General features: G+C 42.9%; 1 protein-coding gene across 5 annotated transcripts in view; it reads right to left on the bottom strand.

Moving 5' to 3' along the window:
- Nucleotides 1-14,358, bottom strand: part of DCC (DCC netrin 1 receptor) — a 374,240-nt gene that overhangs the window by 66,867 nt on the left and 293,015 nt on the right. For all 5 annotated transcript variants that reach the window (XM_080571841.1, XM_080571842.1, XM_080571843.1 and 2 more), the window contains 2 exons: nt 12,292-12,402; nt 7,184-7,378 (listed from right to left, as the gene is read on the bottom strand). In XM_080571841.1, coding sequence (XP_080427967.1) covers nt 7,184-7,378; nt 12,292-12,402 — 306 coding nt within the window. The remainder of the gene's footprint in view (nt 1-7,183; nt 7,379-12,291; nt 12,403-14,358) is intronic.

Genomic DNA, 14,358 nt, shown 5'->3' with positions numbered 1-14,358 from the left:
CAAGCAAATGTGGATCTACGAATCTGGGTCACTTGGCAGTTTTCTTCTCCTTGGCATCCCCTGATGATACCAGTAACGCTCGAGAAGACGAGGTGCAGTGTCGTAGCTGTCCTTGTGCATGAAAACTGAGATTGTAATGAAGATTTTGGCTTTTTATTTTCTTTTCTATTGATAAATGAATATAAACAAGAAATATTCTTGGCTATTTGTTTCATTTCTATCCCAATTTGTTGGGATGAGTTGTTCTTAGGCGTTGCGTTCTTTACCAACCATAAGTAGAAATATACAGCTTACACCAGCATTATTATATATAGAATATTCCGTTCCATCTTACTGTTAATGGATCCTAAACATTTTGTGAGGAAAGCCAGTTTAGCTATTTATTACAACTGGAGAATGATGGCATAAATAAACCAAAATACCTTGAGGAAAGTCACCAAGAGCGAAGCAGAGGAGCGGATTCCTACACAGAGTTATATGGCTGCAATCCACTTGTGCCCAGAGGATTAACTTGAGGATGCTCTTAAAATCTATACAATTTCTGATTTGGGGGAGTTATGCCAGATCTGCGTGTAATGTAAATAGAGCACGGATCTCAAAGCGACCCTTTTGCTTGCCAGTAATTTCTCTGTACTCCGCAAGCAAAACAAAGTCAGGGAGGAACGAGAGAAAATTGATGCATGAAGTATTTGGGTAGATGGCAGGATTCCTTAAACGACAGTCAGTTTTGAAAGGCAAGAAAGAAAATGAACAGTCCCCGGAGTCTCAAAGTGCCTTTCCTTGTTAGCGTTGTGTTTTAATGCGAGCTATGAGAGAAACAGTGAGATGCACAAAATTTAACAGATTTTTGTTTGATTTTCGCCACTCCATTTTGTATTAAAAAATGCGAAGGGAAGAAAACAACCCCAAACTACATTAAAAAGCTTTTTTGTTCCCTTTCATGTCTTTGTTATAATCCGCAACTGTCATCTGCAAAGATTAAAGAAAATGAAGAACCTTCTTTCGTTCCCTTTCCAATAAACCCAAATGCTTTTTTGTTGTCTTGTCTATGCATGAGGGTCAAATTTAATCTGATCTGCGCTTAAAATGAAGGTGGATTTGATGGAATCCTCAGTATCCCTACCGATACGTTTGTTAAAATAGAAATTTAGATCTAAGAGCTTTATTTTCATTTCTTGTAATTTGTAATTGTTGGGTTGCGGGGTTTGTTTTTTTGTAGTTTAGATGAATGTGGCAGACCGAAGGGATTGTGACAGTTTTACTCTCGGCACCCGATGTGACCTAGGCAGGGGCAGCTTGGAGGACAGGGGCACATCAGCGTGTCCCACCCTTGTCCATTCGTGCTGCCACCACCACGGGACGTGGGGTGACGGGGACATCCCATCATCGGGGAGCTGCTGAGAGCCAGTGTGCCGGCACAGGCTGGGAAACGACGCCTATGAGAGATAGGAAAGCGCACTATAAAACGACTTCTCTGCGTGAGTTTTTAATAAGTTCGTATTATTTATACCGTAGCTCCAATTCTCCAAACTACTAATTAAGCAGAAATTGCTCCCATCCATTAAATTTGCTCTTCGGAGCTTAAAAATTTCCGATGTGCGTAGCTCCGGGCTTTATGGGAGGAGAGGGAGGAACTTTTAAAAGTCTTTGCTAGACGTGCTGTACATTCTGCACTTTGCTTTCATTGCTGGGCCGGGAGGATCAAAGGTTCAAGTTAAAAAGAGCCCTGAAAATAATACTTCAAGACGTGCGCGCTCCAGCTTCCCAATCAAACTCTTTCAAGAGGGTGCATATGAATTCCTGCATGCTCGGGGAGATCAATGGAGCTTTTTCTTAGGTCACAGAAAGGCAGCTGTGCTTAAAAACTCTTTATAAAATGATTCTCACGTACAGAAAGGGGGAGGACGGGATGTGCTCTAAGGTAGAAAGTCCACGTTTCTGGAAAACTTGTGAATTTGGTACTCCTTTCTCGTCATATTTAAAGTTATTGGAATAGCTGTAAAACAGTCATTTTATACACTTGTTCTTGGAAAGGCTTAGGGCATTTTACAGATGGACTAATGTTATGGATGCCATATGGATACCCTACTGTTAGTAGTAGGATGCTACTATCTAGAGGATAACTCTACTGTTTCCATCCAAAGGTTTTTCAAAGCATTTTTGCTCTTGGGACATCACGACAATGGCAGCACCAGTGCAAGGATGCCAAGGAGAGCCTACTTGTATTCATTATCGCTGTCATTTATTAAAATATTCCACAGTGAGTTATCAAAATATCCTAGGATGATATAATAATGTTGTTAGCCTGTTGCAATACGCTATTCTAAAGTTACTGTGCTTTATTTTTTCAATATATTAATTAAAAACACAGCTTTACGACCTACTAAAAGGTTTATGTAAATTATTACAGCTGGTGTTTTGTTTCAGATACTCTGGGTTTTATGTTTGCAGCATCGGTAAATGGAAATCTCCTTGGCATGCTTCTTCCCTTTTCATTTAAGCATTTATTTCATGAGCAAGCTTTAATACAAAGCTCCATGGAGATGAGCCCTGCCAGTTCATTGCTACGTGTACCGTCTTCTGAGTTGGATCAGCACAGAAATCGTTACTTCTTACGTGTCAAAGATCAGAATTGGCACCCGTGAATTCTCCAATATTGTTAAAGCAACCATTAATCAGCCTTTCCATTTATAATCACAAGCAACAAATAATAAGAAAAAGCAATAAATAAATGAATGAAGTGGTTCTCTAGAAATGCATCTCCTCGTTAGAATTATTCATTTGAAAGTCAGTCGGGCACTGTTTTTTCTGTCACAGAAAAGGTTGAACAAGAGCAGGGGACGCTTGCTCCTGAAATTTATGAGACCGACATCAAGTATCTTTCATATGCTGCAGAAAGAAAACACAACAGATCCTTCACCGACAAAGCTGAAGTCTCTGTATATTCTTGGATTCTTCTGTGCCCGCAGCGAGTGTGTCTCCCAGGCAATATGACCACTCAGTCATGAGAAAACCACCCTATTTAATTCATTCCAGAGAGAAAGTATAACCTCTATATACTTGTATTCAAGATGATCATCAGACAGAATAAAGTTCTCAATCACTATTATGAAGGGCTGAGTACTTTTCTTCATGTTTTTCAAGTGATTTATTCAGCAGCTCGAGTGCGCTACTCAGACAACTGCTCTAACAGCCCGGGTACAGGCTGAGCCGGTTCTTAGAAAAGTTTTGCCTGGTGGAAGTAATCAATTAAGTACCCCAAATATGATGCAAAGCAGCCACATGAAGTGTGCCTATCAGTGTGATTATCGAGAGGGAAGGTATTAAGAAGCAGGCCACTCCGTAAGCGAGTACGTCTCCACCCTTCCCTAACGAGGGATCTACTTAAGAAGGTCTCCCGTTGCATCCAAGCCCTGTGCTTTCAAGCAGAGTTTTCAAATTAATATTAAAATTTAGGATTACGGAGGTGCAGTGAAGTATCTAATAGGATTTCTAAAGAAACTGCTATCTGTCTTCCATCCAAAAGCTGTAAGTACTAGGTGCAACTAGTACGAGGCGTTCCTAGTCAATCATTAGCAGCAGATTGAAGGTGCAAATATATTCGGCATTTCCTAATTAGCTGTAGGATGATGTATTCTGACGCATAACCACGCACACCACGGCCAAGTTACGGGCGTCTGCAGCTGTCAACAGGGAGAAGAAAGAATGAGAAGACGGAGCTCTTGGATGGACTGAACTATCCCTGGTGTCGTCTTTTCGTGCTTGATGGACTAGAGAAGCAATGTGGGCTGATGTAGCCCACCTGAAGCGGAATAAAATAAATACTCAGCTTGGAGTGCAGGCCAGAGAGTTTGCCATTAGTCCTCTTTGATCACAAAGGTTTCAGGAGTGAACGTGGACATCCCGTGGCCACAAGGAAAGCTACCAGCTGACCGCAGAGAAGATGATCGGTCCTTGGCTTAAAGCACGGGCTACGTTTTGTTTCTGATTCTGCCCCAACCTCGCTGTATCATACTAGGAAGTAATTTTGGATTGGAACTAACCATAGAATTTAGCATAACAATACAAACTATAACAGATTACTGTATTTCCAGAACTTTCTAACAATTGTACTAATAAAAGCAGGTGGCCAACAATGGCCCGCGGCTGCACAAACAAGTTAGGGAAGGGGGAACAAAACCCGTACAAATATCAGCATTATATATTGAACAAGCAGGGATTGCTACAGCAACCGTATCGCAAATCTAGGGCAGGAAGAGCCAGACAAAGAGGGATCACTAAGGCAGGAATTTCCAGGGCAACCACACTGCAAATGCTGGAAGGGGAATAGGGCCAGCGAGCCAGTGCCACGGGGGCTGTCAACTTCAGCTTTCAACACCCGTGTACATCCCACTTGTCTATCTCTCAACTGTAAGATCTTTGGGAAGATACCCAGGTGGTGCTTTTGTGCAGTGCTGAACACTGAGAAAACCAAACAAAACCACACACAAAGACTGTTGCCAGGAAAAAGAGCGGGGATACATGTACGAGCCCATATCGTGGCGCGAGGTATTTTGCATCCCTGTTCAAGACAGCACTGAACGAGTTTTAACCAGGGAGTTCTTCAGCATCATTTCTCTCAGGTCTACGGGAGAAGCTTATGGAAGAAAATTAATGCCTGACACAGACCTGGAGAATTTGGTTTATGCATGGGTGTGTGAAAACGGTGACTGCGAATGAGAGTCGGCCAGGCTTTCTGAAAGGGAGCTGATGGCAGACAAATCTGATTGCTCCTTAATGCGAGTACCTGCCAGTCTAACATATGAATGATACATAGGTCTGCAGAGTGTTTCAAAATTGCATACAGAAGAAAAATACAAAGGACCGCAGTGAACTTTGGGAAGATGAAAAAGCCTGAATTTTCACCTACGTACATCATTTGGCTGAAGTGGAGCATCCTCTCCCCCATCTCTGTCTAACAAGACCAAGGAGAGCCAAGAGGAAGCAAACACTAAAAGCCACGAGGATCAAAAGGGACAAAGTCTTCAGCGGGGAGAGAAAAACACAATGAAGTTCATCATTTATTTAGGTATCTAACTTTGTTGTTGCTTTTGCATATCACTTTTAAGATAATGCCTACCTCTCCTGCATAGGTGTCACAGTCGCAACTGGTGAGAGGAGCCAACAAAACCTCTAGGGAGTATTTTTCCTCCCCACCTGCCAGCAGAACAACTTAATTCATAACCTTATTGAAAACAGTGTTTTTATTAGGAAAATAATTCCGTCTCATCATTTCATGTAATTTTTTTGTAATGGTTTCTAATAAAGCCGGTGAATAATGCAGGAAGTGTTGGCAACTGTTCTGATTTTTTAAAAGCTTTCTCTGGGCCCTTGGTCACATCCCTCTGGGGTTCATTTTCTGTGGATATTTAAATGATGGAATTTAATTACTGCCATTATTCATGGAAATTGATTTTCAAAGTTGTACATATGAATGCTCAGAGAAGTTGAATTTAAAATTTGCACGTCGGGATTTGTGACCAAAGCGCTCGCGTCTGTAGCCAGTTAGGGACCAGATGCCTGTGACTTGTCTGGACAATGGCAATCAAGTTCCGCTGCTCACATGCTGAGTATTTAAATCAAACCAAAAAAATGTACAGTGAAAAGATACTTGCCACTTGAAAAACTTTTGTAAAACTTCAGACTGCTGAAGGATTTTTGGCAAAAATGAAACAAAAAAAAGCAAAACCAACAGCAACAAAAAAAAACCCACCTTGATTTCAGTAACCAGATTATTTATAACTAAATGTTTGTTACACTCAACACAGCTCCTTGACACTTGCTAGATCTTTGAGGGCTACTTCTCTAAGTGTATTACTGAGATATCCTCCTTGATACGCTGGGCTTTCTATGTACTTCTGCCTGCCAGAACAGCCAAGAATATTGGAAAACTTTTAATCCACAGAAACAGTTCTAATAGGTGAAATATACCACCAGCTTTCCACAACGCCAAGTATTGTTAGCCTAGTAGAAGGCTTTTGCATCTGCAAGTGCTTCTTAGCATACCTTCCACTTGATGGCAGCGGCTATCAGAGGTCTAAGAAGCAAACAAATGCACAAATATATTTATATAAAGAACACCAAACACCGAAGCTTCATAAAACCCACGGCATTTCTCCAGCTGTTAATCAAGATACTTTCAGGGAGGGCTGACCGTCAGGAGCTCCAGACTGTAGGCATCTCCTCAGCCTTTGCCAAAGCACGTTGGTCTGGGTAGTTCTCTCCATATCATTTTCTTTTCTGTAGATGAGTATTTGGGACAGTTTATGGCTCTTTGCAAATACGTTAACCATAAAACACACCACTGAACATAGAGGACGTGTTTGGTGGGGTAACAATTAAACGTTTTATTCCAGTGTATTTCCCAAGTTTCCCCAAGGAAACAGCAAAAGCATTGGATGATGCAGCTTCATGATGCTATAAAGTACAAATAGCAAAGAGAAGTGACCCCAGGTATCAAAGAGTTTTGTCCTTACAGAATTAAGATAAAAAGTATAGCTGTGCCCCCCTAATTCACCGAGTTAATTAATCTTCCAGTAATACCTGATCATCCCCAGATTACGGAGCAGAAAACTTACACCACTTCTACCTGAAATAAAAATGCTAAAGAAGTAATGACAAGAGAACGATTAAACTTTCAGCCTTCCTTTAGACTTCGAACTGTTTTCCCAGCGCTAGGAGAACGGTCCATCACCAGCGGAAGGATCCAGGTCCCTGTGCATCACGCTCAGAATTCAGATGAACTGTCACAGAGGCTGTGCCACGAATAATGAACAAGCATCTCTCCTGACACCGTTTTGACAGACACAAAATTGGAGTTTTCTGATTGCCATTCAATTCAAACATGGGGGACCAGCCTGGGGAAAACCATCTTTAGATCCAGCTCTCTGCACGAGTGGGAGTCAGTATTAGGAGCACAAGACACGACCTACTGAATAAAGTCAGCATTTGATCAAAGAAATTTGATGTTTGAGTGTGTCCAGCGTTTTAAAGGTGAAACCAATTCTGAACTGCAAAGCATGAGCAGCCTAAGAAAACAACATACGGAGGAAGCGCCAGTGGCAGCCTGAAAATAAACTTACCAACTAGCATAATCTCAGAGGGAGCTCTTTTTCTGCTACTACGAACGAAAACGACTACTTACCCAAATTTTCAATGGAATAGTAACGCTGTTTATTGTCCACCCGCACGGTCTCCGCGTATGGGCTGCCCACGCCGTAGCCGATGATGTACCCGCGGACGACAATGTTCGGGTTGAGCGGCGGAGTCCAGCTCATGACGATGCTCGTGGTCAAGGGTCTGACATGGAGAGAGCTTGGCTGGTCAGGAACCTGAGATTCTGGGATTCAAACAAAAAGAAACAAATTAATATTCTAATTAAATTTTACTATCCATGAGGTTCGAGTTTAAAATGTTAAAATATTAATTAAAAAATGTTAAAATATTAATTAAAAATTTAATTTAAATTAAAACAACACACACACACACACAAAACGACCAGATGCCCCGGTTACATGCAGAGCTTACATGCAATTTCATTTCTGAGCTACATCCCTCCCTTCCCTTCCATTTTTAAGAGTATCTCCTAACACTTTCCACCTTTAGGATAAATGCACAAGAGAGATTTGAAACTACGCAGGATAACGAAAGATGACCTGCGCAAGAATTTCCTATAGGATAACTTTTATCTTCCCTGGTCTATTTGCAGGAGCCTGACAGCTCATTGCACGAGTTCTCCTGCGCTCACTCGTCAGCTATAATATTTAACAAAAAGGTTGACTTTGTTAGGGACGTGCTAGTACATTCTGGCAATAATCTGTCTCTTTGCCACGAAAACAAGCAGTGAATTTGAACTCTTGGACATGCCTCTCTTACTTTGAAGCCGCTTTAAACAACACATCGACATTTCCGACATGAAGTAATAGACTGAGATGTTTTATTTGCAGGTATTCTCGGGTAAAATTCATTACTTTAAGCAGCAATTAATCACTTGGAGCCTATTTGGCAGCCTTTGCCTTCTCTGAGCCCAACTTTACTTTAAAGTTTAGGTAAATGCCTTTTGTTTGAGTTTACTCACAGCTACCACATCACAAGTCTCCTCAGAGGAGCTGCACAGTAGCTTGTCTTTTTGAGAGCAGAAAGAGACAAGTTACTATTTTTTCCCCAATAAAAAGGCTTGCAATATAATAGCTAAAAGCTCGTAGGCAACAAGGCCGGGGTGAGGCAACAGCAGTAAGGCGAAACGATGTAAACTCCAACAAAAGACACTCCCCGGTTGTGAAGCATTCCCACTGTAAACCTTGGAAAAGGCAATAAAAAGGAAGAATTAACACTTTTCAATAACCAGCGCCATATACGCGTCCTTGGTGCTTTATGTGCCTTCAGCTGAATGCTGATGAAGGCATTAGAGGAGTCTGAAAACCTGTTGCACCCTCAGGAAGTCTGCTTAGTACGTTACCGGTCTGAAACACCCAGCCACTTTAGAAGGCCTTTGCATTCAACTTCGTAAAATTGCAAAGCATGGATCTCGGTTAAACGTTGACGAGAGGGTCACTGCAACGTAGCTACTCACAAAAAGAAGAAACAGACTGTGCCCAGAGTGTCACTGTGAGTCGGGTAGAGATGCCATTTACCCCCCAGTCCGTTCTCAAACTTTGTTTCAGTGCAGAACCAAAAGTTACTGAACAGAGCAGGTTGCAAAGCAAGCGACGGAAGCGAGCCCCGAGGATAAAAATAATAATTTAAGGCCTTGAAACGGAAAGTTAAGATAAAGTAGCAATACTGCAATTCCTTGAGCATCCTAAAAGCGGCAATTCCCAGGCAACAAAGGACATCAAATTATTCAAAGGACCTGCAAATGATATTTTTTGCATCTGACACATTGCAGAGATTTTAACCGCGGTACAGACACCACCACCTAACCATTGGGTTAAAACTACATCGTTCATACATTCCATGTCATTTGTTTCAAGCAATTCAAATGCGCGACTCGTGCATTTCAGAGCAAAATCACGACTTCTGGTTTCAAAGAGCAAAAGACAACGTAACTTCTCATACCCTTCTTGGGAAGTAAGCCTCCGAAATGAAGCTGGAGTGAACATTTTGGAACTATTTTTCAAATACTAAAGCGTCATAAACACAGAGCTACTTTTGGAAAATGCATTCTTTTGCTTAATTTCTCTGCATAAATCAGTTTTAATTACACCCTAATTAAATTTATTTTAAACTTTTTCTGGAAAAGAGGCTTTTTTCTTATTCTGAACCAGTTCCAAATTTTAGTACATCCCCGAGTTGATTCAGAATTAACTTTTTTTCCCCCTCAAACTATATATTTTTTTCTTCTCTTTACAGAGAAACGTATTTGCCACAGTCAGGCTTCACGCTGGACATGACATGCAGGAAGCATCTTAATCCATCAATTTGTCAGGAACTCGACCACCCAGCCTTTGCTGATTCAGTGTACCAGCACTCGGATACCCAGGACTAAAGCTCCTGGAGAAACACACATTTCATATTCCTGCTTTCTTTTTCAGGACATTTCCTTGCGGTTCTAGGTCAACACATTTCCTTCTGGTTCTTCTGGGCTTCAAGAAATACTTCTGAGAAGTGTCCTTGTCGTCCCGTTCTCCTCCTTGAAGTGCCGAATCAGCTCTTCACCCTAAATCCCGAATGAGCTAAATTTCCCAAAAGAAATTTATCGATGGCACCAGGAATTTATCATCTCTCACGTGAGGAAACCTCTGGGCTCGTGGAAGCAAGCGCTGCGCTCAGACGTCAGCCAGCCCACAACCCAGCATCCGACGGGAGGATTCCTCGTCAGCTCTGCCTACGAAATCAGATTTTCTTTTTTTTTTTTTCCCTTCAGTCTCTTCCCTTACACGCAATTAGGTTCTCGGGAAACGGGAGCCGAAGTGCCATGTCGCTGCCTGATGTGACATCTCCTCCTGGGACGCCGCGTCTTCTCACGCGTGCCTCCGAATCCTTCGCTGCGTTTCTACGCGATGGCTCGAGCACCCACGCCTGGCATCCAGGGAATTCTTAATGTACTTAAAGGTCCCTAATTTCGCTGTCAAGTTTGAAAAATGCTTTACTTCTGGGTCACTTTAGCAATTTTCTCAGACTTTCATGGATGTATATTTTACCAAGTCAGGGTAGTTTTCACTCGTCCCATTTCGTTCGGATATTTCCCCAATCGCTTTTCAGTATGAATTGCAGCGTGATAGCAGTCTGGCTTGTCATGCTCTTAAAGCACTAATTTAGAGCTGAAGCTAAACTATATCGCTATCTAATATGTGTAACAGCTTCCATCTGTTCGGTGCAGTAATCAGAAACCAAGCATCATAAACCCATTTTCCTGGAGGATACCTTCACAAAGTTGATCAGAGATTCTCTTGCATCCTTGCTCCAGCTATTTAAACCAGACCCTTTGGGGAAAGCATTGCTTTCAGTTTCTATTTTTTTTTCCTTTTCTGTTTAAAGCACGAAATGTGAGGCTGAAAATAAATATTTAAGACCTTCCCAGCTGTCAGTAAAGGCACGCGAGCTTTCTAGGGAACCTTGAAGAAGCAGCTATGTTTGGATTTCTAATCACTTGAACAAAACACACTAATTAAAACGAATATCCATCGGGAGCTGGCGCCGTTCTCCGGGATACTGCTCGTCTTCGTGCTGCTGACGCCAAGCAGGCTTCCAGTGAAAGCACGAGAAGCTGCAGGAGCCATAGCAGCTGGGAGGGACTTGCAGATAGCAAGCTGGGCTCCAGCACTCCCCCTCTTAGCTGCCACTTGCAGGACTCTGCGTAACTACTGCAAAAAGCAGGTTTATCCCCAGGGTTTAGCAGGCTGCATTCCCAGCATCAGGCTGCTGCAGCTTCCCGACGGTAATTCATCGCTGCTGCGAATGCAAATGCATGTAAATACAACAAACAGAATGGCTCTGCTTTAATTTATTCACGTGTGCCTGCATGCTTCCGCATATTTGGGCACAAAACCATCACAGGAACGTGATCTATACAAAACCCGAATTGAAAGGAACGCGCTCAAACGTGTTACTTCCTTTTTTTGCATCCTGCGGTGTGCTCAGAATTTATCTGTCGCTCGGTCCAGCGCCGAGTCAGCTGTTTGCACTTTAACAACATCATTTCTCCAGCCGAATCATGGTTAGAAAGATATCATCACGCACCACGGCAGGTTGCGATCCGCTGGCACAGTTTCAACCCGCCTAGAGGTATCCTTCAAAACGCTGACGAGAAACCACCTGTACGGGCACTCCTGTTTCGCGCTGCAGCCGCTCCTGGTCTGCTGTCAAATTGCATTTGGACACGGGGAAAGGCCACGAAGCAGAAATCCTGCAAGTTGGTTTTGAGATCGTAAGGAAATCCATCCAGTCAAAAGAAAGCCAATATCAAGCGCAACGGTGCATTTAAACTAATTATTTATTTATTCTTTCATCCCGTTTGCCTTTGATCCTTTTTAGGCGATTCATTTTGTTTTAAAAATCATAGCAATTTTCACCAGTTTCATTTTCTATTCATCTCCGCTCTGCTGCATCTCTGCTTCTTACGGATTGTAGTTTTGCCATGATTTCCATCTGTCAGCTTCTTTGTTCCATTTTATTTTGCACTTTGCTTAATTTTTCAGGTAAGACTTTTTCATTACTCTCCTTTTATTCCTCCACTTCTTCAAATATCCCAGCCATTTTTATCTACCCCTTTCATTTCTGTGTTTTCCTTCCCTTTTGTGTCAGCATCTGCGCTGATTTACAAAGCCCGCGGTTTTCAGGTATCTGCATCTCATCATCTTTCACTAATTATTCAGCTTCACTGCCAACCTGTGTTTCTAAAATCTGCAGATAAAGGCTAAGAAAGAATATTCGACGTATCTCAATATTTGCTTGGAGAATTATTAGGATTGCTGGCATCATTTTCGTTGTTCCTTTGGTTGATTACGTTTATCGTTTATGAAGTTCCAGATCCATTTCACAGCGTTACTGCAAACGGCCACGATGCTCGGGAGCTACATTCTGGCACAGAATCACGATCCCGGAGGCTGCTGACTCCTTGGTCGTGGCGGTAACAGGGAAACACAGCACAAGACATGAGAGATCCAAGAGCAGAAGAAAACATTTATCTGTGGATGTTTCCAGGTGAGACCCTGGAATGTCACCCCAACCTTGTGCTAGAAGACAAGGGCAGTGAAAGCCCTCAGCTGGAAAGCTTTTGGAGACAACAGCTTTTAAGAGAGATGCATTTACCATCGAGATCATTCTCGGGCGTTTCTGCCGTGTACCAGTCCGAGGGCGGCCCGGTCCCGTTCACTGTCATGGCAGCCACCTGGAAACTGTACTGGCTTCCTTTCTCCAGTCCTGGCAAACAAACAAACAAAACAAGTGAAATCGTACAGAAAGAAGAGGAAAACCAAACAATTTGCGACTTTACCCAACGCAGCCCCCGGCGACCGCCCTTGTGTCTCCCAGCCCGGTTGGGGATGGTGCTGCAAGGCACTGGGGGGGAACAAGGGATTTTGACCAAAAGGAGAGGTTTCAGAAAATGAATGAGAGCCGCACTGGCCCGTGACTAGGCTGGGCTCTAATTCCCATCCATTGAGCTCATGGATATAAAATGAACTTAGTCCAATTAGTGGGAAACTGAAGAATTGCTTCACATAGCTTAGCCACTAATTGCACATTGCACAAAAACAGCTCTCCCTGCTTTTCAAATGCAGGAAGCTCCAGGTAACTCTCTCCTTACGCATAAAATATGCAGGCTAGGAACTAGGTTAGCAACTGAACAGCGTTTTGCTTGCCGGTGCTCCCGATTAACTTCAGAGCATGCAGTCCGGGAAATAATCACATGAAATCTTTCCAATATTATGAAATAAGCAGGAATTCCCAAACAGATGTTTTCCTTTGTGGCTAAAGCCATCAGAAGACAATCACTGCAGCACGGCTCGATGTGCCACAGGACCTCCAAGGCCCTACGGCGGGGATATACGTTTACCTTTTTGCCTCGCCTATACTGACCACAAAAAAGCACAGGAAAAAAAACCACGTTCCATTTAATTGCGGACGTTCTCCAGAGAAGAACGCTCGTGATTAAAAAGAGCGGTTTAACGTTCAGCTGACGTGACTCTCAAATTGCTAGCAGCTATTCGAGAGCCAGCATTGTGACTCTAAACTCCTGTGCTATTGCAGGTGTTCCTATTATCCCGCAAAGCACCTGCCTACCAAGCAGGATGGCAGCGAAGATCTAAAGCGTTGCCGTGTTAATATTTAAAAGGTCCATTTAGAAGAGGCACGCGGCTCTAGCAATCGCAATATACGCATGCAGAAGGTAATAACGAGGCCGGGATGTATTTCTAACTGCCTTCCCAAGCCCGAATTGCCCAGTTTTGGGAAACAAAGCACTTTGCTTTCCACTGCATAGAGGTGAGCGGTGGACGGGGTCGGTGGGAGGGTTGAGGGCTGCGGTCCCATTGGGACTCTGCAGCTCTCCAGACCCAAAATAATTCATGTGAAAGAGCTCGAGGCGTGGGGATCTACCACAACGGAGATTAATCTGCTGTGCTCCCAGCCCAGCAGACGACGGCCGTAACCTGCCGCTGCCTTTCCACCTTGCCAGCCCTGGGGATGGGGAACGTCAGAGGTCTGTGCCTTTGCTCTGGGACTTGGACTTTATTTCTACTTTATTAGCCAGGAAACAGATCCTTTCCAGCTTGGCTAAAGGCCTCAGTATACAATCTCTCCCCAGAAACCACGAGTTTCTCGTGCAGCTGTTAGACACCATCCTCCACAAATCACCCCACAGGAACCGGGGCCAGCAGCCGAGGTAAGACAACCAAGTTGAGGGTTCAATATTTAATGCCTTCCTCGTTAAAAATAAATAAATAAATAAGAAGTTCTACTCGTGCTTTTATTTAATTTTGAAACGAAATTCTGCTTTTCCTGTCCAAACTGGTAAATGAACGTTTTTATTCTTAAGTATGCAATTCAGAAATAATCCTGATTCTCACCGATTGCACTTTATATGGGAAAGCAAACATAAAGCAGGCCATCTGAGGTGAAGGCGCGGTCATAAAGATGCCATGGACTTTGACAAAGTTTAATTTTCTCCCTTGCTGCTTTGCTGCTTTCTCAGTTACGGCTGGGCATAATGCAAGAATACGAGCAAAATTCATTTTCAGCTCCTAGAATTCACTGCTACCCCTACAATACTCACCTGGCTACTTTCATTCATTGCAATTACAGTTTTGTTATGATCCACTGTTGCCCTTTTTATTCTGTGAGGAGGTATTTGCCATCTAAAGTCTTCAAATAGAAACC

Source organism: Anser brachyrhynchus, assembly GCF_964034855.1.
Source record: "Anser brachyrhynchus genome assembly, chromosome: W".
Lineage (NCBI taxonomy): Eukaryota > Metazoa > Chordata > Aves > Anseriformes > Anatidae > Anser > Anser brachyrhynchus.
The sequence above is the reverse complement of the archived record's forward strand: the minus strand, read 5'-3'. Positions and strand labels throughout refer to the sequence as shown.